General features: G+C 45.5%; 1 protein-coding gene across 1 annotated transcript in view; it reads right to left on the bottom strand.

Annotated features, from left to right (window-relative positions):
- Window positions 1-22,185, bottom strand: part of LOC147631121 (serine/threonine protein phosphatase 2A 57 kDa regulatory subunit B' beta isoform-like) — a 29,797-nt gene extending 7,612 nt beyond the window's left edge. The window contains exon 1 of the mRNA XM_086809455.1: window positions 20,209-22,185. Coding sequence (XP_086665581.1) covers window positions 20,209-21,453 — 1,245 coding nt within the window. The 5' untranslated portion in view covers window positions 21,454-22,185. The remainder of the gene's footprint in view (window positions 1-20,208) is intronic.
- Window positions 22,186-24,665: the final 2,480 nt, after the last annotated feature.

Genomic DNA, 24,665 nt, shown 5'->3' on the forward strand with positions numbered 1-24,665 from the left:
GGCTTACACGTTTTGCCCATGAGTTCTATGGGGAAGAATGACATCCATCATCAAAGAAGTAAATGAAGTTTTGGGCTTCAACTGGCAACAGCAGGGGGTTCTCTTCCACATAAGAAGACGGAAGTTTGCTCTAACATCGCCTCAGGAGGTTCAGAGACTCAAGAATGACGGAGATGGTATGAAGGATTCTACAGACATGCCAAGGGTGACTCAGGTATTTCCAAGTAGTTTTAGCAGCATTTTCCATTCAATTCCCGCAGTAGACAAGTCTGTGGCTCAAAGGATTCAGCTCCTACAATCAACCTCAATCCTGGCAGAAGAAGTCAGAAGGGGGCACTGGTTTCAGTGGAGAAGGATCAGCAGAGGAGTCGAAAGGTTGCCAGGTTTACCACCTAGCAATAGTTTAGCAGAGGGGAATGTCACGTGCACACCCATCAAGTGTACAAGTGGCATGGCATCATCAAGCATCCATAAACATTAAGCAAGACATTTAAGCATTAATCCAAGTATTATTCAAGCATATGCAAACATGTGTTTGGGACTGTTTTAGCACCAACATCAGTACATTAGCCATCTTCAGCACATAAAGGTATTTAGAGCATTTATGGCATGTAGCTGGGGCTGTTATGATCAGCCGACAACACCTCTACAGCAGCCGACAGCATCCATGAGCATTTATTGCAGGTCGTGGAGTCTAGATACCTGGCCAACAGCAGGTTATCTGCCCGACCAGCAGCACTTACCCATATATAAGCCATCACATCATTTCAGCATGGGTATCTCAGCTTCTCTTCAGCATTTCCTTCCCAGGAGACAAGGGAAGTCAGTGGGACAGCAGTTTACTCAGCATATAGTCATCTAACCAGCATATTCAGCAGTATTCAGTCATCCTCCTCCTCCTACATTGAGGGAAGCCTGCAGCCAATTGGTGGACCTCAACATTGGAGCAAGGAACATTCCTCATCATCGGCATTCAGCCTATCCCTCTCATCCCGAGAAGGATCTTCATCTAGGACAACATCATAGATCTATTTAGATCTCATTGTAACCCATTCATCTAATATAGCTGCATTGCATTTCTATCTCTTAAACATCATTAAGTGAATTTTAGTTAGCCTAAGGTTGTGATTACTACAATCAATCCCTCACATGTCACAGCACAGCTTTCCCAGCAATACATCACATTCCTACAATGGTGCAACCAAGAAATTTTCATGATCAAGATACCCTTGGATGTGTATACGCAACTTTCCAATGAAAGGGTCACTTGCACTTGTTTGCCCACAAAAGTGGCCTCTACCTCAATATGGGGTCCCATGTCCCCTACATCAATGTTCAATGCTAATGCCATCTCCACAGAAATCAAGTTGTTTGTGGCACAATCATCAAACATAAAGAGTGCCAGCTGATCCTTAAGTTGTCCCCATGCTTTGCAAACCATCCTCTCTTTGTCATCCTTACATGTATTCCTTTGCACATTGGGAATGGCATGCACATTAACCTTTTGTTGCTTCTCATTGTCCTTTTACTTGCGCTTAGGACATTCACGAAACATGTGATCTTGGCTGCCACACGAGAAGCACTTACCCTCCTTGGCATATTGCTCCCTTTGCTCAAGAGTGAGGCTAAACTTGTGCTTTTTCTGAGAGGCATCCTTTGACTACTTATTTTCAGCCTTGCCACCACTCTTTACATCTTTCACAAAAGGTTTAGCATGCTGACTGCTCTTTTGCATGCTATGACCAGCCCTTTCTTTGCTCTTGAATGCATGGTCCCCTTTGCCAGAATGCTGCAATTTGTGCTCCAACTGCTCGGTGGCAAAAGTGGCTACAATGTAGTCCTATGAAGCGGCATTATGATGCGTATCAAGTCCGGATTTGTAGACCGGTTGGAGCCCGGACTTGAACTTCCTTTTCTTCTCAGGTTCACCCACAAAGAAAAATGGAGAGACCACCAAATAGATCTTCCAAAATCTGTTTACATATGCCTACACGGACTCATTGTCCTTTTGCTCTATCTTGTCCCATTTGCTCATGATCTTCTCTACGACATTGGGAGGTAAAAACTGTGCATAAAACCTTTCTTTGAAGTTCTCCCATGTTTGCTCAAGGCTACTACAAGCTTTTCTGTAACCCACCAATGGACCACCGAGCCCTTTAGAAACCTGCTTACATGGCGAATCTTGGATTTCTCATATGCCTGCACGGACTCATTGTCCTTTTGCTCTATCTTGTCCCATTTGCTCATGATCTTCTCTACCGCATCAGAAGGCAAAAACTGTGCATAAAACCTTTCTTTGAAGTTCTCCCATGTCTGTACAGGGCTACTAGAAAGCTTTCCGGTAATCCACCAATGGGCAAGTGACCCTCATCTTCCAGTTCCTCTTCCCCTTGTCCAATGGGACAGCAGTAGATACATGCATATGTCCATGGCAAGAAACGTGCGGCATGGAGGCATTTACCCTATGCAACAGTGGTCTCCCAATACTTGCATTCACATAAGGATCCCTGCGTGAAACTTGTTCACCATGGACATACTCGATGGCATGAGTAACGGGTGACACTGGATCTTCCTTGGCTGTTCCCAACATTATACATAGCTTTCAGCCCATGATGGGGCTCTTCTCTGACCAATTCCATAGGCAGCTTTCAGCCCATGACGGGGCTCTTCTCTGACCAATTCCATAGGCAAAGTGTTGCGGCTTACATACCTATCACTTTCCCCATGAGTAGCATGCATCACATGAACATTTTCAGCATGTCTGCCATGTACATCTCTTTCGAGAATCTCATGCAGGGTGGAAGCTTGCTTTGAAGTCACCGAAGCCTCATCCCTGTGTAACCCTGCGAGATACATCATTTCCCATCTCCACATGTGGGGGCTCTTTAACACAAAGTCCACCTCCAAGTCCTTTCACCACATCCCCACTGCGTATGAGATAATTGAGAGCTATCTCACGAGGGCTCACACCCAATTCCTTAGCTATAGAATCCATCGTGTGTGCCACCATAGACTCGGCATTTGTAGCCTCCATAAGCTTGTGAACTTGCGGGTTCTCGTACTCGTACAACATTTTAAGCTCTTCTTCATTGGCATACAGCTGCCTCTTCATGTCCTCCATCTCAACTTTCAATACATCTCAGTCATCTTTATGCGTCTTCTCTTTGCCTCGAGAAGGCTATTCCACATGTGTTTGCTTCTCTACATAACCTGTATACATATATATATACCTAGATGAATCCAGGAACATGCCCAAATTCACCTTTTAGGAACGTGCATGTTATTGTCAGAATATGCAGCGGAGATGATGACAAAATCTGAGCACACAACAGCAAGTGCACTGCAGAAAAAAATACAGCAATGGAGAAGGAGAGAGAGAGGCATGTAACTCTGCTCTATATACACAAGAAAATCCCGAATCTATGATACAATGAGTGGGGGGCCATGGGGTTATTTTATATGGCCCCAAATGTACAGTTGGCCTGCTGTAGACACAGCCAACAGGACAAAATGTCCACGACCAGCATATATCACCAGTCGGCCAGCTTCTTAGGGTCAGCCCTCACACGTGTGGAGTCGGCCAGCAGCAGAGAGAAGCCGGGACAACCAGTGACCAGTTGGCCGGCATCTCGTATAGCCGACAGGTCCAATACTGCCTCCCACACCTAGAAAAATATGAAAAAAAAAATAGGAAAAAATATGGAGAGTGTGGAAAAATGAGAAAACACCTAATCCGGGGGGGCACACCCACAAACAGAGGCCCTAGTGTAAATGTACAGACATGAGATGACTGCTAACAACCCCTCTCACCTCCTGGATGTGGAACCAACCCCAGGGAGCTAGAGTGCCGCTGGAGCAAAGCCTGAGATAGAGACTTCATGAAGAGGTCCATCGCACTGTCCTCCGTCGAACAGAACTCTAGCAAGATGTCATCAACAACGATCTTTTCACGAACAAAGTGCCTCTAGATGACCGTGGATTCCACCAGTGGAAACCCAATCCTGCCCAGTAACCTCTGCAACCTCACCACCTCACAAGCAACACCATAAGCAGCCCGGTACTCTACCTCTGTCGACAAGGCAAGAGATAGCTGCCTCTTACGGCTCCATAAAACTGCTCCTGAGCCAAGGAAAAAACTGTAGCCTGATGTCAAGGTCCTCATGTCTAGCTCTCCTCCCCAATCTGAGTCACTCCATCTGTGGCGTCTGACTCCATCCATCAATCCCCCTCCTGTGTAAAAGAGGCCAAGATCCTTCGCATGCTGCAGAAACCACAAGATACGCAATCCTGCCTCCCAAAGAGTCCTTTGCACACATGAGCTCAACAGCCTCATCAGGAAGCTCCTGTCCAATCTGGTATGCATCAACCAAATCAATGAGCCATTATGCTTCCAAGTCCGGGAGGCATCATACTGCTCACAAGGATCAACACTATTACGGTGGGATACCAAGTCCTGGAAACCTGCTGAATACCACTCAAGGCCTTCGGAAACCTGTAACCAACCCCCTTTGAATCCGGAACCACAAAACCTGGAGAATGTTCAACATCCACCTCCTTCTGCAAGTAATCAACTGTCACCTGCCTGGCTTTCCAAGAGGTCCTCGTGGAAAGAACTTCCTCATCTACAGAAGTTTCTACTACGAGACATCAAAGCATAAGTTACCTGTAAAGTTTCCTCTCGCTGACGAACACAAGAACTACCAACATCTGTACTAGAAAGTTTCTACCAACTGCTGCTATCCTCCATCTGGTCCCGGAAAGCCTGCACATGCAGCATATCCACACTTAAGTGGCCATTACCAGACTGCCACTCATCACAAAACTAAGGACCTGGGAGAGAGAGTGCTAAAAGTTTGTAAACTCCATTCTCCACTCTGCCTTCCTAAACTACCTGGCATGTTGCCTTGTCTCGGAGAGCAACGAAATGCTCATCAAACTCCACCCGTACGCCAAGTGAAGGAACATACAACACCTGGGAGGAATGCTTCCCTCCTCTGCCATCGAGAACTATCTCCAACGTGCCCTCACTGTGAACTGGGATAGTGGATGTATCCCTAGTAAGAATGTGACCAAAATACCTGCAGAGATCCTGTAAAGCCGGACGGGAAGGAGTCATGTGCCTGGAAGCACCACTGTCTAGAATCCACTCCCGAGTATCCGTAGCGGAGAGTCCTCCAACCTCCTCCCTGCCTGAAGAAAATGAAACATCGGTGTCCATCACCTCCAAGTGCACAAAAGCTGGAGTCTTCATGGTTGCTGCTGAGGATGCGGCACCCTTCTCGATGCTCCGCTTGGGACACTGCCTCCAATAGTGGCCTTTCTCGCCACAATCATTACAGGTCCTCTCTGCCTTCAATTTCTCGCGGTCTGCGTCGGACATCTTCTCAAAAGACTTCTCCGGTGAAGCCTTCCCTTTGCCCTTGTTATTACGGCCTTTTGACCGTTGGCTAGTTAAGGCCTCCAAACCTCCGCCCTGTGGAGGGTTCGAGAATCTTTCCTCCTGGTCCAAGACCATGGACACAAGATCCTCCCGTGTGATGGTGCTGAGCCTGCCACTAGTAATCAAAGAAGAGTAGAATGCTGAGTATTGAGAGAGTAAATGTGACAGCAACGTGATGGCCATATCCTCCAACGATATCTCTTTCCCAGCCTGAAGAACTTCCTGGTGAAGAGCTTGCAGCTTGTTAATGTGCTCCCGCATCGTCGATGACTTTACAGGATTCATAACCCACATCTGTACTTCCAAGGAAATCCTCTTCATGGGCGATACCCTGTTATAAAGAGAAGCCAAATGCTCCCATATACCTCTGGCCAGCGTCATATGCTTGATATGATTGATTACCTGCGGTGTGCAGTTAAGGAAGATGAAGGAACGGACCCTGGCATTGACACGATCCCACAACTGTGCCTGTGCCTCACGTTCCTTCCGTGTCGAGAGTAACTCCCTTTCCTCTACCTCCGGTCGTTGAACCCCAACAACAATGAAATCAGCAAGGTCATAAGACTCCAGAACAGATTCCATCATTACCTTCCAGATGCCGTAGTTATTCCTGTCCAACTGACGATCCACTAGGAACATGGGGAGTGTCGGGATCTTCACATGCTTCTCAGCCATCTCAAGTAAATCTACCATTGCGAGGATGTAATTGAAAAGAGTGGGTGGGTGGGAAAAAAGAACTTCTTAAACCTACAAGTGGCTGTCCAGCAAATCAACCTGCCTTCCTCTTGCTTCTCCTCTTCCCGAACAATCCAAAACAATCCATCAATCAACAAAACAACAGTCCCCTTCTTGCTCACACAATTCCCAAGATTTATCAAGAGCCTAGAGCTCTGATATCATGTCAGAATATTCAGCGGAGATGATGACAAAATCTGAGAACACAAGAGCAAGTGCACTACAAAAAAAAATACAGCAATGGAGAAGGAGAGAGAGAGAGAGAGAGAGAGGCGTGTAACTCTGCTCTCTATACACAAGAAAATCCCGAATCTATGATACAATGAGTGGGGGACCATGGGGCCATTTTATATGTCCCCATATGTGCAGTCGGCCTGCTGTAGAGACAGCCGACATGACAAAATGTCCACGACCAACATATATCACCAGTCGGCCAGCTTCTCAGGGTCGGCCCTCACACATGTGGAGTAGGCCAGTAGCAAAGAGAAGCCGGGACAGCCAGTGACCAGTCGGCCAGCATCTGGTACAACCGACAGGTCCAATACTGCCCCCCACACCTAGAAAAATATTTTAAAAAAAGGAAAAAATATGGAGAGTGGGAAAAAATGAGAAAACACCTAATCCAAGCCCTGGTGTAAATGTACAGACAGGAGATGACTACTAACAGTTATATACTCATGGTAGTCAACCCATGAGACTATATAACTATCAACTCCATTATGCATAATATGGACTAGATACTATGACATCCCCACTAACATCATCAGTGCCCAATAGTGGGTGTAGAACTCTGTATCAAGATATGCTTATTGCCCAAAGCTTCAGAAGCATGAGTGTCACTTGCTTGGCCAGTTAAACTAGGCCCTTGTCCACTGTGTTGCTATCCATAGTGAATGACGGCTGTTCACACGATGCCCGATGCCCAAACGACCGTTTCCCCACTGAGAAGAGGGAAACAACCGTACTTTGATACCACTAAAACTACACCGACCAGGTGTGAACGACCTTGAGCACCGTCTCGTGAACAATACCCTCGTCAAAACTAAAATGAACTAGCCACAATACACATAATCACCGAAGGATACATCATTGCTAGGGACAATTTGCAAAAGAGAAGCATTACACAGTACACCACCACTGGGGCCACAAACGGGCTGACCCCCCCCCCCCTCAATACTGAAGTATATTATTCGAGTATTTTATTTGTGTGCAAAGTTCCAAAGGCTTGCTTGCCAAATAATTCATGCAATGCATAATATGAAGGCATATTTACCTAAACAAGTATTTGCCGGTGAAGATTGTCGAAGCCAGACTCATCAAATGAGTCAATGCAACCAGCCCCAACTCCTCCTACACTTGGAGTTGTGTGAACATGAAACTGTTGTTTCGAGACCATGCACGAACACGCACTCTCGTACTGGAGCCTGGCTCGCACAACTCGCAGAGGAACGGGCTTGGTCCTCCCAAGTGTAGCACAAACAGGTGCTCACACTCTACAAGTACACGAACAGGTACTTGTAGAAGATCCGGTACACAAGTTGGTACTCAATGTAGAAGAAGGTACGCGAACAGGTACTCACCATTGAGGCTGGTATACCCGACTTACAGAATCAACCAGCAGGTTTACATGATCTGGCCGGTACAGAAAGTACTGCAAGTATGACCAGTACAACAGGTGCCTTCAGCAAGTACAATCTCAGTAGGTACAACCAAGGTTTCAACAGATACAACAGTGAGTACAGTTCTGATATAGGCAAGTACAGCTGGTACAGTTAGGGTTTCAGCAGGTACAACACTGAATACAGTTCTGATTTCAGCTAGTACAGCTGGTAGAATTAGGTTTCAGCAGGTACGGTGGCTGGTACATGCTGTACAGCAGGTACAGTAGGTGCTGCAGGTGCAGCAGGTACTGGAGGTACATCAGGTGTTGTAGGTACATAAGGTACAGAATGTACAGCAGGTGCTACAAGTACAGCATGTACTGCAGGGAGCAGTCGACCAGCAGAAAAAGAGAAGTGAGGAAGGGAGAGATGGGCGCCAGCTTCTAGGATAAGGAACTGTGGAAAAGGTGGAGAAGAATGGGGGAGAGGAGGTGGAGGGTCCAAGCCCCTTGTGCCATGTGGCACAGCCCACCATAACTAATGGTGGGCATACCTCCATTAAGTGTCCACACAATTATGAGGCCATGTGTGGGTGCCCAAAGGCAATCTTTCACGACGATGATAACGCACAAAACTGAAGAAGATGTGCAAAAAATAGAGAGAGAGAGAGAGAGAGAGAGAGAGAGAGAGAGAGAATACAAATATTTTGAAATGAAGAAGCAGGTGCGGCCTTCATTCTGTGACCTGCTTTCCTGTTGCGACCTGCGTTCTGTGCGACCTGCTGGCATGTGCGATTGCTGTGTGATTGCTGCGCGACTGCATCTGTAATCTCCAGCATCACTCGCCTTTCGATTCTCTTCTCTGTTCATACCCTACTATGTGTGTGTGTGTGTGTGTGTGTGAGAGAGTCTCTGCTTCGCTATTGGCGGGATACCTAGACGTGGAAGTGTCATCGACATCCTTGGGGAGAAGGTGACAGATCTGCAAACTTCATCAAGTACAAGCTACTCAAATTGAGACAAATCAAGGGTTTGCAGCTGCTGAATTAGGGTTTGCAGGTGCTGAATTAGGGTTTTCAGGTGCTGAATTAACATGGATTTGGATGACCCGGCTGCTGCTGTTGGTGGCATGGCTGCCAATAGCCTTAACATGGATCTTATTGAGGAGATGATCGAGAAGGATGTGGGTTATGCTTCAGATGCCTCGGAGCAACAAAAACGTCAAAGGCTTGATGTTGATGCAAGCTACACTCCGGTGAATGTTGGAGAGAATGCAGAGGAAAGTTCTCAGGTACCTTCTCCGGAGTTTGCACGTTTGCTACAGATCATTGGTGAGCTTCTGCAAGAATATGTGAAGGCAAATAGCGTGCAAATGGCTGCAGTAGATAATGGTGGTGTGGCTGATGTATGCATGGAGACTCCTTTGTTGCTACAACAGCTAGCAGATTTTCATGATCGTGCTGCTATCTTCTTCTTTACTGGGCGTATTCCGTTGTTGCCTCGTCTTAGAGCATGGTTGGGCCGCTTGGTGTCGCCTGAGGCACTTGAGGAGATTTATGATGGTCCGAGAGGCTTTTATGAAATACTTTTTCGCACTTCGGAAGCCCGTTTGGAGCAGGTGCCACTCTTTTTGGATGGGCAGTTGGTTCATGTGGTTCCGTGGAAGCCTATGGCAGAGTACCAAGATATGTTGCGCCAGGCTTGCCCAGTTTGGGTTGAAGTGAAACAATTCCCACCAATGTTTTGGCGTGTTTTACCAGGTTTCATGCGAGGTATCGGTGATGTCTTGGTGGTGCCTCGAATGACATCTAGAAACCGAAATCGTCTATGCATGTTGTGGGATACTGGGAGACCTAGGCCGACACATTTGCCTGTCAATATGGCTGGGCTGCAACCTTTAATGTATCAATCGAGGTGGGATACATTTGCTGGCCACTGTTTCAAATGTGGTGAGATGGGCCACTTTGTCTCCGAATGTCCTAAGCAAGAACAAGTTGTTGCTACCAAGGATATCGTTGATGGGCAGTTACCCGTGGAAGATGAGCATGATGCTCCTTTACATGATGCCCAGCACATGGATGTACATGTGGATGTTCAGAATGAGATTGAGCAGCCATGGGTGGAAGTACGTGGTAAAAAGACACGATTTGTTGCTCCGCGGGGGATTTCTCAGATGCTCTTTGGCGGGGGCCTTTGCGTACTCATCAAGGGCCCTTACATACATATGCTCGTCGCCCTTTGGGTTCAGGTGCCCAGCAACAGACCAGGATTGAGAGGCCGGGAGGCCAACTTTCTCACGGTACAGGGGCTCTTGGGGTGGATAGAGTAGAACGCTATCCTATTAGAAGTCGCCTAACAAAAGAAGCACAACAACAATTGCCTCTTGTGTTTGGTTCGAAGGGTGAGGTCATCTTGCCATGGGATGGTCATTACCCTTCGGCACGTGCTCGGGAACTCCAAGGGCAATCTGAGATCACAAATACCATGTCTAAAAATGCAATGCTTCAAAAGGTTCGTGATTTGGCAGATTATCCTCGGCCTAGTACACGGCCTTCTTGATTCCTTTTCTAGGAAGGCTTATGAAAATTGTACAATGGAATGTAAAGGGTATTTCTTAGCGTCAAAAGCAGTTCAGGCTTTGGCGTACAACTTTTTGTCATGGTTGGGATGTTTTGTGTGCAGTTGAACATAAGCAGCATAAGTTGGCTGGCAAAGCCTATGTATATGGTTTCATGTTTTCTACAGCGGACATCTTGCTTCGCAGTCAGGTGTTATGTTTGCTGTTCGTTCGCAGTTTCACCCTTCTCTTGTGATTCAAGATGTTCATGGAAGATTTCTAGCGATACAGATTATTTGGGATGATACGCCTTTATGGTTGTTAGGGGTGTATGCTCCAAATAATGCTCGTGCACGCCGTTTGCTGTGGAATGACTTGTGTGCTCTTTCAATCTCTCATCCTGGCTTTGTGATGGGAGACTTTAATATGTGTGTCTCCAGGGAGCAAGCCACGTCGCCTCATTCTGTAATGGATGGCCCGGAGAGAATAGCGTGGGAAGCTTTTGCAGCAAGGTCGCTAAAACAAGACATGTGGTCTTGGTTGCATCCAGATGAAAGGGGTTACACTTATGCCTCACAACAGTTTCGGGGCACTTATGCTAGATTGGATAGGATGTATATTTTACATCAAGATCTCTTTTTGCCAAAGGTTCTTACTATGATAGTTGATTAGCAACAGGTGGCCGCTTGTGTTTGAAATGGTCTATCATCCTGTGGATGCATATAAAGGCTTGTTGGGACGCTTGCCTTTACGCTTAAATCACACTTTTTTGGAGCATGAAGTTTTTGATGTTTATATGCGTCACTTGATACGACATTTCTCCACAAGAGTGTCCATGGCTGATTATCATGCTTGGCTAGTGTTCCTTACCAACACTCGAAAATTAGCGCGGCATTATGGTCTTGCTAATACCTCTATACAGAAACAGCATGTGGCTCGTCTTGAGTCGCTTTTAAAGGGCTTGCAGGCGTTCATGTTTACCGACTCTATGGATGCTGAAGTTGTGGATGCCATAGAATGGCTGAAAAAGGAGCTATCTAGGGTGCAAGAAGCACAATATATTCGCTTTAAACTACTTGCACGTCTTGATGCTTTGCGGGATGCTAACTGTCAATCTCATCGCTTCTATGATAAGTTGCATCAAAAACATATGCGTGAGAATATTGTTAGGCTGATGAATGCCCAAGGCAACCTTGTTACTCAACCTTCTAAGGTTATTCAGCATTGCATCAGGTTTTATGAAGATTTGCTTGCCCCTCAAGAGGATGTCTCGCCGGCTGTCCTGGCTGCAAGGGAGTCATTGTTTGCTGAAGTACGATATCAAGTTGACCCTGATGTGGCGGTTCAGCTTGATGCTCCTGTTACTCAAGGGGAAGTGGAAGCTGTTCTCTCCAAACTTCCCATGGGAAAGAGCCCTGGTTGGGATGGTTTGACAGATGAGTTTTTCCGAAAATATGCTGATCAGCTTGCAGAGCCTTTGACACTTATTTGTCAAAGGGTTTGGGATAAGGGATATATGCTGCCGATTGGAAGTTGGGCATACTTCGTTTGTTGCCCAAAGTCCCTTCGCCTACTTCTTTGGCTCAATGGCGCCCGATCTCGCTTATGGGTATTATGTATAAAATCTTTACAAAGATTTTTGCCAATCGCTTGCAAAAGGTGCTTCCTACGCTTATTCATTGCCCAAAGTCCCTTCGCCTACTTTTTTGGCTCAATGGCGCCCGATCTCGCTTATGGGTATTATGTATAAAATCTTTACAAAGATTTTTGCCAATCGCTTGCAGAAGGTGCTTCCTACTCTTATTCATCCATATCAATATGGATTTGTGCATGGCAGGAATATTTTGCATAATATTCTTAATGTTCAAATTGGAGTGGATTATGCCAAGGCAAAGAAGCAAGAGATTGTGATGGTGCAGCTGGATCTTGAAAAAGCTTTTGATCATGTCAGCTGGTCTTTCCTTTCTCGGTTAATGACAGCCATGGGCTTTGGTTCCAAAATGGCTAATTTGGTGCATTTACTTGGCTCTGGCTCTATCACGCGGATTATGCTCAATGGGGACTTTCGGATAGTATTTCTCTCACCCGTTCTCTCCGGCAGGACTGTCCTCTTAGCCCTCTTTTCTTTGCCATTGCCACTCATCCTATGTTATCTCGCCTAGATGCTATGGCATCGCATGGTGGAGTGGTTGGTTTGCATCTCCCTCATGGCAAGCAATTGGTTGCTCAAGCCCTTGCGGATGACACTTTTATGTTTCTCAGGGCCGAAAAAGCCAATATAGATCGAGCAATGGAAGCTTGGAATAATTTTGCATTGGCTTCTGGGCTGAAAATAAATTCAACAAAATCAGCTCTCATTGTATCCACGGAATTTGATCTTGAGACATTAGGGTGGCAAGGCCGTGTGGTGCATACAGGAGACATTGTTCGTCATCTTGGGTATCCGGTGGGTGTGGATGTGGACCCCCAAGCGCTTCTTGCTTGGATTTCTGCTCGGATCTCGGATAAATTTGTGTATTGGAAAGCTCAAGGGTGGCCTATACACGTGAGGGTTAAGGTCATAGTGACAGGGGGACGGCGGGACGCCCACGTGGGACGTGGGAACGCCGTCCCGACTAACGGCAGTTGCGTAACGGCGGCGGGACGGCCTGGGGGACGGGACGGCCAGGACGTGACCAGGGGACGGGCATCCTTGCCCGGGGGGACAGGGGGACATTGTCAGCCGGGGACGGGGGGACGTCTACAACGGCTACAAATTCGAGCCGTTTTTTTTTCGGGTAACGGCTACTAGCCGTTGGCGGCTCGCCGTTTGAGAGTTTGAGAGAGAGAGAGAGAGAGAGAGAGAGAGAGAGAGAGAGAGAGAGAGAGAGAGAGTTGCCATATGCTATATAATGGGCTTCCTACTACTCCTCTTCTACTCAAGCCTTCCAACTTCCAAGACTTGAGTACCTCTCCACCATCTCCCTCTCCTACTCAAGCTTTCCTCTCCACTATCTCCCTCTCCTACTCCACCACCTTCCTCTCCACCCTCTCCTACTCCACCACCTTCCTCTCCACCCTCTCCTACTAGACTACTTCAATCTTCCCTCTACCTCTTCTCCTACTCTACCCTCTAAGCTCTCTCCACCCTCTTCTACTAGACTACTTCAATCTTCCCTCTACCTCTTCTCCTACTCTACCCTCTAAGCTCTCTCCACCCTCTTCTACTAGACTACTACTAAGTTACTAACTATTCATGGCATTCTCTTCTCGTGCGGGCGGTAGGAGTAGAACGGATGGGTGGTCATGGTGGGATGAGGTCAACTTCGAGCCTCCTACTCATGCGGGGGGTGCACGTCCATGGACATGCAAGCTTTGCCCATATAAGCGTGTGTGGGGCCAATAGGGTGAGGGCCCATTTGTTGCATGAGCCCGGTCATGAGGTGAAATTTTGTGAGCGGGTCACACCGGAGATAAGAAAGGAGCTTCTTGCAAAGCTTGCTGCCCATCAAGCTTTGAGTGCAAGCCAAAGGGTGCATGGAGTGTATCCCAACACTTATGTCACTCCAACCCAAACATCAGGTTCTACATCGGGTGGTGGTGCATCTTCATCTACCCCTCTAGCACCTCCTCCTCGTGGCACTACTCGAGGCTTCACACAAGCCGCCTTCTCAATGCCGCAACCTAGTCCACCCTCTCTCTCTCGTTGGCAAAGTACTCTTGAGGGGAGTTGGGATCCCAAAAAGAAGGAGGAGGTTGATGCCGCGGTGGCCCGCTTCTTTTTTCATGACCACATTGCTTTTCGTGTGGCACGGTACGTATTTCACTCACATGATTTCATCATCATGTCTCACGGGTCACCATTTTGCCATTCTAATTACTTACCCTCTTTTTTTTTGAAATGATAAATAGGTCCGACTACTTCAAAACGATGGTGAAGAAGATTGGCGAGTACGGTCCTCACTACACACCTCCATCCTCCGAAACCTTGCGGACCACTATGCTTGACAAGGAGAAACGTTTTGTTGAGCAAGCGACGGCAAACACAAAGAGACAATGGGCTCGCAATGGAGTCTCTTTGATTGCAGACGGATGGAGTGACACGCAGAAAAGGTCTATCCATGGCCTTGTGGCATACTCACAAGGGGGGGATGTACTTTGTCTCCTCACATGATGCTTCAGGGACGGGAAAGAGTGCGGATGTACTTGCTGCTGAGTGGAGTAGTGCTGTCGAGATTATCGGCCCCGAATGTGTGATCGGTTTCGTCACGGATGGTGAGGCGACAAATAGGGCAGCAGGAGCTATTCTTGAGAGTATGTATCCTCAAATCACCGTCTCTTTTTGCATGGCACATTGTCTCAATAATCTTTTGAAAGATATTGGGAAACTGTCAAGGATTGAATCGGTGATTGATGATGCATGTGCAATTGTGACCTCATCAACAATCACACATACCTTCGATCCGAGTTTGGGAAGAGGTCCACAAAGGTCCTTCTCAAGTACTCGGACACTCGCTTTGCATACAACTTTCTTATGTTGCATCGCTTGAAGGATTATCAAGGTGCCGTGCGGCAACTATTCATCAGTGATGAGTTTTGCTCCTCATCTTTTGCACGTACACAGGTAGGGATTTCATGCAAGAAAAAGGTCGGCGATGCTGATTTTTGGGAGGACCTCAAGCGCACTGACGCCATGGTGCATCCCATTGTAGGATTGTTGATGCTATGCAGCCATGCATCGGCAAAGTATATGAAGCCATGGACCAGATGATAGAGAGTCTTGAGAAGCTTGAGCCAGACGTAGATAGATATGAGGAGATCCACTCGCTTTGTGTGGCGAGATGGAGCTCATATTCCTCTCCTTAACATACAGCTGCTTTTATGGTGAACCTAGAATTTCAGGGAAAAGGACAGGAGGGTGATAAAGAGGTGAGCAACGGTTGGAGACTCATCTTGGATCGCCTCACGCCGGATGCAGAAATCGGGCACAAAATTAGAGACCAGCTCTCTAATTACAGGGCATTTCAAGGCTCATATGGATGTGCAGATGCGCAGCAGGACAGATTCAAGGTTGGTGCAGCATTATGGTGGGAGGACTTCGGATCAGATGGACCAGAGCTACAACAGTTGGCGATCCGGATCTTGAGCCAATTCGTTAGCTCTTCTTGCCTAGAGCAATTATGGTCCTCCTACAGTCACATTTCATCAAAGAAAAGAAATCGGCTTGGGGTGGAAAGAGCTAATGATCTTGTCTTCATTAGCGCAAACTTGCGCATGCTTGGCAAGAGTGCAAGATGCAATGCCGATACTTTTACACAGTGGGAGATGGAACAAGAGGAGGCAGCTACAACTATTGCACAAGAGGGTGGGACAGATGGTTCTCATCATGAGCCTTCATCGGATGACACAACCCCCATCCACACTTCACGCACTCATGATCATGAGGCTAGCACCTCTCTTATTGGGAGCGCAGAGTATGAGAGCGAGTGACTTATATTTTGTATCGCCTAGGCCCCAACATCTTTTGAGTATATCTATTTAATGTTATCAACTTTAAAGTCTTTCTTTTCCGACTTTGCAAGTCTTGACTCTTGACTCTTGCACCTCGTAGCGTAATTTAATTTTAAATGTAATGTGTATCATGATTCATAACTTTTGGAGTTAGAAAGCTTGTTGTTATTGATTGATTAATCTTGATTCTTTACTCCTCTAAAATTAACAATTTTGAGTGCCGTCCCCACCCCCCGTTCCCGTTCCATACCTTTAGCCGTCCCCGTCCCCGTTCCCGTCCCCCGTCCCCGTCCCCTGGTAACTATGGTTAAGGTAGCTCAAGTTATTATGCTTAGCATGATTTCCTATTTTTTGCCTTTGCTACCTTGGACGCACAAATCTCTTCTCCGTTTGGTTGCTCCCATTCGGTTTATGCTGTGGAATAGGCAAGGAAATATTATGGGTCAAACATGGATAGCTTGGAATCACATTACGACGCCCAAAAGAATGGGTGGGGCTGCTTTACTGGATGTCCGCTTGCATATGGTGGCGCGTAAGTGGGCGCTTTTTCAGGATATGTGTTTGCAGGAGCAGCCTTGGGTATTCATGGCTCATGACTTGATTGAGTTGGAGGGATTGTCACATGGACGGACACATGTGCAGGCTTCATGGTGGGACATTGTGAATGCGGCTCATCCTGTCCGTATTCGCTCATCTCACATTTTATCGCATATTCTCCTTTCTTGGTATGAAGTTCTACTATTGGCTTGGTGGGATCCTGGTCATGAAAGACTACTTTTGAACTCTTTGTAGTTCGAAACATTTGTGGAGTCGCGTGTCATTGTTTGGCCAGACAGGGATGCTTCACGCATACGACACCGCATTGTCAGGTTAGGCTTAGTTAGAATCCGAGATGCTGTGATACTTGGTCGTGACAGGCCATATTCGTTTCGTCGTATTCGGCAACACTTTAGGGTTCCTCGGACATTTCAGCCACTATGGGTTGACATCATGCATGCAGTTGAGCCTTTTACTCCATTGCCTCGGCCATCTGCAGATCAACCTTGGCTTGATTGGGCACTATGTAAATCTGGTGACTTGATATCACTTTCAGCTAACCAGGTCTATCATAAGCTCGTATCAGAGAAAGATTGGGTTTCAGCCAAGGCCAATAAGGTGTGGGGATTGCACAAGTCTAAATCATGGTGGTAGAAAACTCTTATGCGTGGTTGGCAGTCTAAACTCCCTTACCAAGGTAAGGTTTTCATTTGGAGAATGTTGGTGGGAGGGTTACCTACACGGGATCAGCTCAGCCGTCGTAAAATTACATTGGCCTCTTGCTTCTTCTGCACGACATGCACTGAAACAGTTATGCGTCTGTTCATGAGTTGTCCAATGGCCCGTCAGATTTGGTCTTTTGTCTCTCGCGTTTGGGAGGCAGTAGAGAGGTCTACTGTTTCGGCGCATCAATGGATATTTGGGATTTGTTCTCAAGTCATTACTTCGGACAGTCACCTTGTGATATTCCATTTTCTTACATGGACAGGACTTTGGAATATTTGGACTACACGGAATGGGTTCATCTTTGATTCCTTGTCTGGAATACATGGGCACATTCTACGTATCCGCGGTTTGTTGCTTTGGCAATTTTCTTCTCTTCTCTCAGCTCAGCTACTGGATGTAGATGTTATTTCGTTATGGTCTACGGCGGCTCAACTGGCTCATCTTTGATGCTTTTATCTGGGATGCTTATTTGGCTAGGAGGCTTTCTTATTAGTGTTCAGGTTTGCATGGTCATGATCCTTTAGAGGATCTTTTGTGGGGGTTTTTTTGGGGCCATAGGTTCTGTGTGAGCCATGTGGCTGATGTACATTTTTTACATATAATATAAAACACCATTTCACGAAAAAAAGAGAGAGAGAGAGAGAGGGAGAAGAGGACACACTATTGGGTCCCAAATACCCTCTGTAGGGCCCCTCGTACATCTGGTCCTTTCGTCCTTTTCCCTCACAAGTACAAGTACAAGGGTTGGTACAACCAATACAAGGGCTGGTACAATAGGTACAAGGGCTTGTACAATAGGTACAATGGATGGTACAAGTACAGTGGCTGAAAATCATAAGAAAATGATTAAATACCCTTGCCTTCAGTATTTCTTCCCAATGGAAGCCTCCAAAACAGTCCCCAATAGTCGGAATACTTCATGGGCAGCCTTCAAGAGAGAGAGAAAGAGAGCAGCCATCATTAGAGTAGCCTATAATGGTGGTAGAGGCTTGTGTGCAGCAAAAGAGCCTCCTCCAAATGAAGAGAAAGGGCTCCAATTTATAGATTTGGACCTCCCATGAGCTAAAATGGCGAGAGAAGGCTATAATAACAAGTGGAGAGCCACACAATAGCCGAAGTGACAAGTGTAAGGCTACTTGTCTCACTTTGATCTGGTTCTCCCATAATCTTTACCTTAAAAAATATCCCAACTAGTAGACCTTTTGCCAAATGTGCTTTGGCATGTCCCCCCATTTGCTCAATTGCAGACGTAACGACGCAAACGGAATTTCTGTCGGAGTCGGGCCAAAAATAGTACCCCTTCTAGATTTTAGGAGTGTGATTCCAAGAGACAAGAAAAGGCTACAATGAATGTCCTCATGTACAAAATGAAACCCCAAGAGTGGATCTCCTGATCTCAGCCCAACACTGCTGTTAGATGCCAGTACTTAGCCCAAAGATGGCTGCTGCATCAGTTCCAGCTCTCCTTGCCTTGAGTAAAGGCTCCCATGCCATAGAACTCTTGGTAATGCATGAGACCGACTCCTAGCTTCTCCAACCAGCCTGCAACTGAGCGTTTTCTGCTGAGAAGCTCCAAAACACATAAGAGGTGGGATGTCCTGAACAATAATTCCATTAACCCTATTTATAGGAGGGGTCTGGAACTGATCTGCCTGTATGGCTGGTTGGCCAGCTCTACACGACCTGACTAATCCCATTTTTTCCATGAAGGGGTTCACGCGTGGCTGCCCACTATAGCAAGGTGGCCGACCCACACTAGGGTGCCCAGAACCTGCTGTCCAGACCGCCCAAATCGCAGCCAATCCAATATATGCTTGACTGAAAAAGGCAGCCACAGGTTTGTTCACTAGACATGGCCACGCCACCAAGCATTTGCGTTACTAAATTCCAAGCAATTGCCAAGCTTGAAACCAATAATAATGTTTTCAATTCAAAATAAAAACAATACATCGGGGCACTGTTAAGTTTGTAAGTATTCCACTGTTATCTGTGTTCTCTTTCGTATGTGTGACAATCGTCCTAGAAAAACGATCATAGCTACCCTTCGTTCCCATGATCAATACATGAATCAAAACCACTTGTTGACACAATGCTTATCAACAGAGTTTTGGCTCCACTCCCACAGTTGATCCAAATTTGATGGGCGGTTCACCTGATAAGCAGACAGCTGTCAACCAGGCTCCGGCGTGCTTTAGTTGTGAGGTCCCTCTTATGAGGAGAACCAGCTTTTAATACTAGGACATGGTGATCCACAATAGATAGAGATTGAAGATCCAGAAAATGGCTGAAAGGTGGAACAGCCATAGCTATGTTGTTGAGACACTGGCATGAAAAATAAAGGCCAAACTTAATAGCACCAGACAAGGTGGATAACAAGGCTGAGTAGAGCGCCGTACAGACGGCATTATAGACATCATATGAGCTGTCTATAGGTGCAGATGTGCAACCCTTGGACCTACCAGCCTATCAACATAAGGACCTACTGTCCTACACACACACCGTCTCCATGAATATTATATAAGAGGGCCCTCCCCCCAAATTCTTAATTGTCCTCCACTCCAACATCATTGTGCACTTCAACCCAGTGTCGCCTGTAGTTCTGCTCCACTAGACCTCCATATTTACATCACATCCAAGGGCACACCACAATGGAAGAATGCAGCCATCTGTTGTCCTTCAGATTTCATCAGTATTCCTGGTGCCATTTGAGCACCAGGATTTCACTTATAATGCCACTTGGGAATGTAATCATGCATTTACAAAAAACATCTTACACAATTGTAGTCTTCAAAAAGGAGAGAATCTTCCACTGCTGCAAAAAAACCCCTCAAAAGTAGTTCCCTCAACAACCAAAAACCTTCTTACATTGAGGTGCTCACCCCTGCAGCATGACACCGTTTCACAAGAGACAAATTTGACATGTACGGAACTAGCAACATATCTAGCAACTGATGTAAGCCAAACAAACAAACAATCCTTTCAACATTTACCTGCTGATCCATCCCCAAAACATGCTACCAACATGCAAGAATGCTTGTTAATTATGGACGACCATAAATGCACACGAAATCTGAATCAAAAAGAAGAATAGAGAAAGTGTCTTCCACCAACAGAGAAGCTCACCTGGAAATGTGGGCTATTCAGGCACCGCCCAATCTGCCGGAATAAAGGAACCATGCATCGTTGGAATTCTGCTGGCTGAGTTGCCTCCAAAACTTCTTCCAGTTCTCCTAAGAAAAGAACCTCCTTGTGACTGTTTGTGACTGGCCAATATTTCAACAATCCCCTGATCACAGTGTCTGCCAACTTCAAGTCTTTCTCCACAAACTGTGTTATACAGTAAGAAAGCTGCCGGTGATAGATAGAAACACACTTTGGTTTGTGAAGAGGAATCAAAGCACGGACAAGAAAGAGCTTATGTTCCTCCTTAAGTGGCAAAGCAAAGCCATTGATGATACTGCCCAGTATTTCCAGCAGCTCTGCAATGCCATTGTGCCTTTCCGTCTCAAAGATAAAACGATAAAATATGTTATTGATTGCTTTTCTAATAAATGGGCGGTGGACCATGAATTTCCCATAAATTCTATGTAGAATGGATTTCAGATACTCTCTCTCTCTAGAGTCCTCTGAATCAAAGAGGTCCAGAAGTCTGAGCACAAAAGAATGATCAACATACCGCTTTGCAATCTTGGCATCTGTTTCTGATGACATTACAAAGCGGAGGAAAAATTCATATACTACCTGCAAGTGAGACCATGCGGGCTCCATGGTGGGTTCTTCTTCCTCAGGATCGAAGTTCTCCACCCCTGTGTTTTCATGCATAGATGGTGGCAGACTGCGGAAAACATTCGCAGATACCATTTTGGAGGCTTCATCCATAGCAAGTTCTGATAATTTGCCATTGCCAGAGCTAATAAAGTCCACAAGCTCGAGCAATGTCTGCCTCTTGATGTCCTTCTCCTTCACGTTTTTGGTAGCGTCGGTGAAGTCAAAGACAACAGAGCATAGGTTGAGCTTCCTGATGAAGAGATTCTGCTTCTCTGAGGTTGCCACATCTCGAAAGAGGGGGAGAGGCTCATAGGCATAGCTCAGGGCACCGTCCCCTACAGGAAAAGGGACAGTTCGGATGCCATTCGCAATGCGGGGTGTGGCAATGGAGCTCAGATTGGGTGGCTCTATGCCGTTTTTGCCCACAGATCCTGCTGCAGGCTGCCCCACGACCCGCCCGGCAGAGGCTGATTGTGCTGGAACACCTTTACTGTTGTTCAGAGGACCTGCAGATGGGGCAGACAGCGCACTTGCTGCATCATTGCCATCAGATTTGGCTGCCTTGTTGCGAGGAAGCCTACCCAGTATTTGCTTGATCATCTCTACCTCTGGTAGTGCAAGCCTTTACTTTCGGTTTTTTTTGCTTATCTGCTCCTGCCTGTTCTCTTGCCCTTGGCTTTACCTTTTACCTCTGCCCTGGCCTTAGATTTCGCCTACCTCATCCTTGAGGTTCTCGTACTGGCATCGATCTAATCTGCGAATCGAAACTCCGACCCCTTTAAAAGATTAGGATTCCCGTGAGCTGAAATGGCTAAAAGATTAGGGTTTCACCCAGCTAAGATCCGTTCAGCCCACAGGATGAAATTTAGGGTTTCTACAGGCAAAAGGGAAAACTCAGATGCAAGGGGGAAGAAAGGTAAAATGAGCAGACGGACACAAGCTAATCACATGTGACAGAAATAGAAGAAGAAGATCAGGAATCATAGGTGAGAAGGAACAGCAGGAAACGCCATAGCTGAGGTATTGAGAGGTGCCCCCTGCAGCACAGGCAGAAAAATCTACCAATGGCATCAAAAACAGAATGCAGGAAGACACACCTGCAGACCTTTTGTCAAGAAGATCAAGAGATCTGCATTGACTGATTCGCCATATAAACTATGGATGGGCATGCCATATGGCATCTGGTATTCACATTTAAAAACATTTTTCATTTCTAGGCACCAAATTTTCTTATTCAAACATTTGAATGATGGGAACTGACCATCATCAAACTTTGTTCTCCAAACTCTATGCATTCCTAAGTCACTACCTAGAAGAAGAGGGTTGTCCCACATGAGGGGGCTTCAAACACATCACATGCCATGAGAACCATCAGTCCTCGAATGGACCAAGGGCGCTAGGCCGAACAACATTGCCACTTGCAAACACGCACCATTCAACATTAAGTTTGCCCAATTTTAAGATATGTACCGTGATGAAGAACCCACTCTAGTGGAGGGTTCATACAAGTGAGCTATTGATTGCAGGGATGAGGGACCTAAAATAGAGTGGAATTAGAACCAAAGTAAAAATCAAGCTCTATTTAGGTGTCCTTGCTAGCAAGGTTGCCGTCTTCTTCATGATTTACAATGACCACTCTTCAATACATCCTTAAACAATGTACTTCATTAGTCATCCAAATGGTTTAAATCAAGCTCTATTTAGTTGTCCTTGCTAGCAAGGTTGCCGTCTCCTTCATGATTTACAATGACCACTCTTCAATACATCCTTAAACAATGTACTTCATTAGTCATCCAAATGGTTTCACAATGTACTTCATTAGTCATCCAAATGGTTTAAAACGCACACCATATTACTATACCACTTCACCCATCAATTGGTTTCTTAAGTACTATGGATTTGAGATAGGCTATGATAAATGTACAAACATGTAGAAAAGATACATGTTTGTACAATATACTTCATTAGTTATCCAAATGGTTTGAAATGCACTCCATATTACTATACTACTTCACCCATCAATTGGTTTCTTAGTTATCCAAATGGTTTGAAATGCACTCCATATTACTATACTACTTCACCCATCGATTGGTTTCTTAAGTACTACGGATTTGAGATAGGCTAGTATAAATGTACAAACATGTAGAAAAGATATATGGCATGAGAGCACAAATGCCATAGACTTACTGGCAACTTTATACCACTATCTGCATTTCCTCGTATAGGTATGACCATGTTTGCATGAGCCTTGGTTAACCACCATGGTTAAAAAACTTGAATAAGATATCTGTATAAAAAAGGGCATGAATAACTTAACTTGCGTGCTTGTGACCTTAACATAACTAAGACAAGATCCACCATACAAAACTCCTTATAGCACACTACCTTGTAATATTTGTTATGTCTAAAGCTGGAGACAAGACAACCCATAAGCTGCAATACATTTCAATGCACAACACATACATGAGACAAAGAACGTTTGTTTCTTTGTTTATTAATTTACAAGATTTATGTTCATTGTTGGTTCTCCCATGATTTTCACACATTGTTCGCATGCCACGAGAACCATCAGTCTCAGCAAGAATGCACAAAGGGTGCTTGGCTGAACAACATTCCCCCTTGTCAACCCCTAGTCCAAAGATTGTCTAATTACAAGCTAGGTATTGTGATTAAGAACCCACTCCAGTGGAGGGTTCATACAAGTGAGCTACTAATTTGCAGGGCCAGCTCAACATTCCAAAGCGCCTAACCTAAAATAGAGTGGAATTAGAACCAAAGCTTTGGTTATAGATCAGTATGTGTTCAGTTGTCTCTACTATCATGGTTGTCTCCTTTATTATTTACAATGGCCGCTCTTCAATACATCCTTGAACCAAAGCTTTGGTTATAGATCAGTATGTGTTCAGTTGTCTCTACTATCGTGGTTGTCTCCTTTATTATTTACAATGGCCGCTTCTTCCATACATCCTTGAACAATCTACTTTATTACCCCACATTACTATATTGATTCACCCATCAGTTGGTTTCTATGGGTTTGAGATAGGGTACTAGAAATGTACAAACATGTAGGAAAAAGATATTCTACTAAAGTTATTGCATGAGATCACAAATGCCATAGAGTTGGTGGTAACTTTTAACACTACTATCTATGTTTTCCCATATAGGTATGACCACATTTACATGAGCTTTGATAGCCCACCACACTAAAAAAACTCAAATAAGCTATCTAAGGTAAAGGGGCTAATAAAGAGTGGGTCCCATAAATAGCCCACCATGAAGAGACAACTCGTCACATTGCACTTTTTCCAAAAAAACAAAAAAACGAGAAAAAATATGTGGTGCATTTTGATTGGATGAACTTTTTGATGCTTTCTAGCCGTACTGCCCTTATTATGGACCCTCTTGCATAGCCAAATCCATATATCAAAACCTTTTTTTTCCCTTGAAATCTCAACAAATATGAATATGCTCCCTTCATTGAAATCCAATATAAACTTGACCTAAATTAAAGGTGTTAGTGGTTAAACACAAGGTGGGAGACCTACCATCTTCCATCAATTAGAAGACATGTTCTGATGATTGGCCTCCTTCTTGGGAAACCCCTTCATTTGGTTTTTCTTTAATCATTATGTTTGCTCCAGTCTTCTTTTTATTCTAGCAATCTTTCTCCGTGTGGCCTTGTTTGCCACAAAAGTTACACTTTATTTTGCCTCTTAGTGCTTTGGTGAAGAATGCTTTCTCCTGATAATGTGATGAAGGTCCACCCACTTTGACTTTGAGTCTTTTTCCCTCTTCAATCAAGGTTGCTTCAA

This window comes from Cibotium barometz, chromosome 15, assembly GCF_041138505.1.
Source record: "Cibotium barometz isolate CiBa-2024 chromosome 15, ASM4113850v1, whole genome shotgun sequence".
NCBI lineage: Eukaryota > Viridiplantae > Streptophyta > Polypodiopsida > Cyatheales > Cibotiaceae > Cibotium > Cibotium barometz.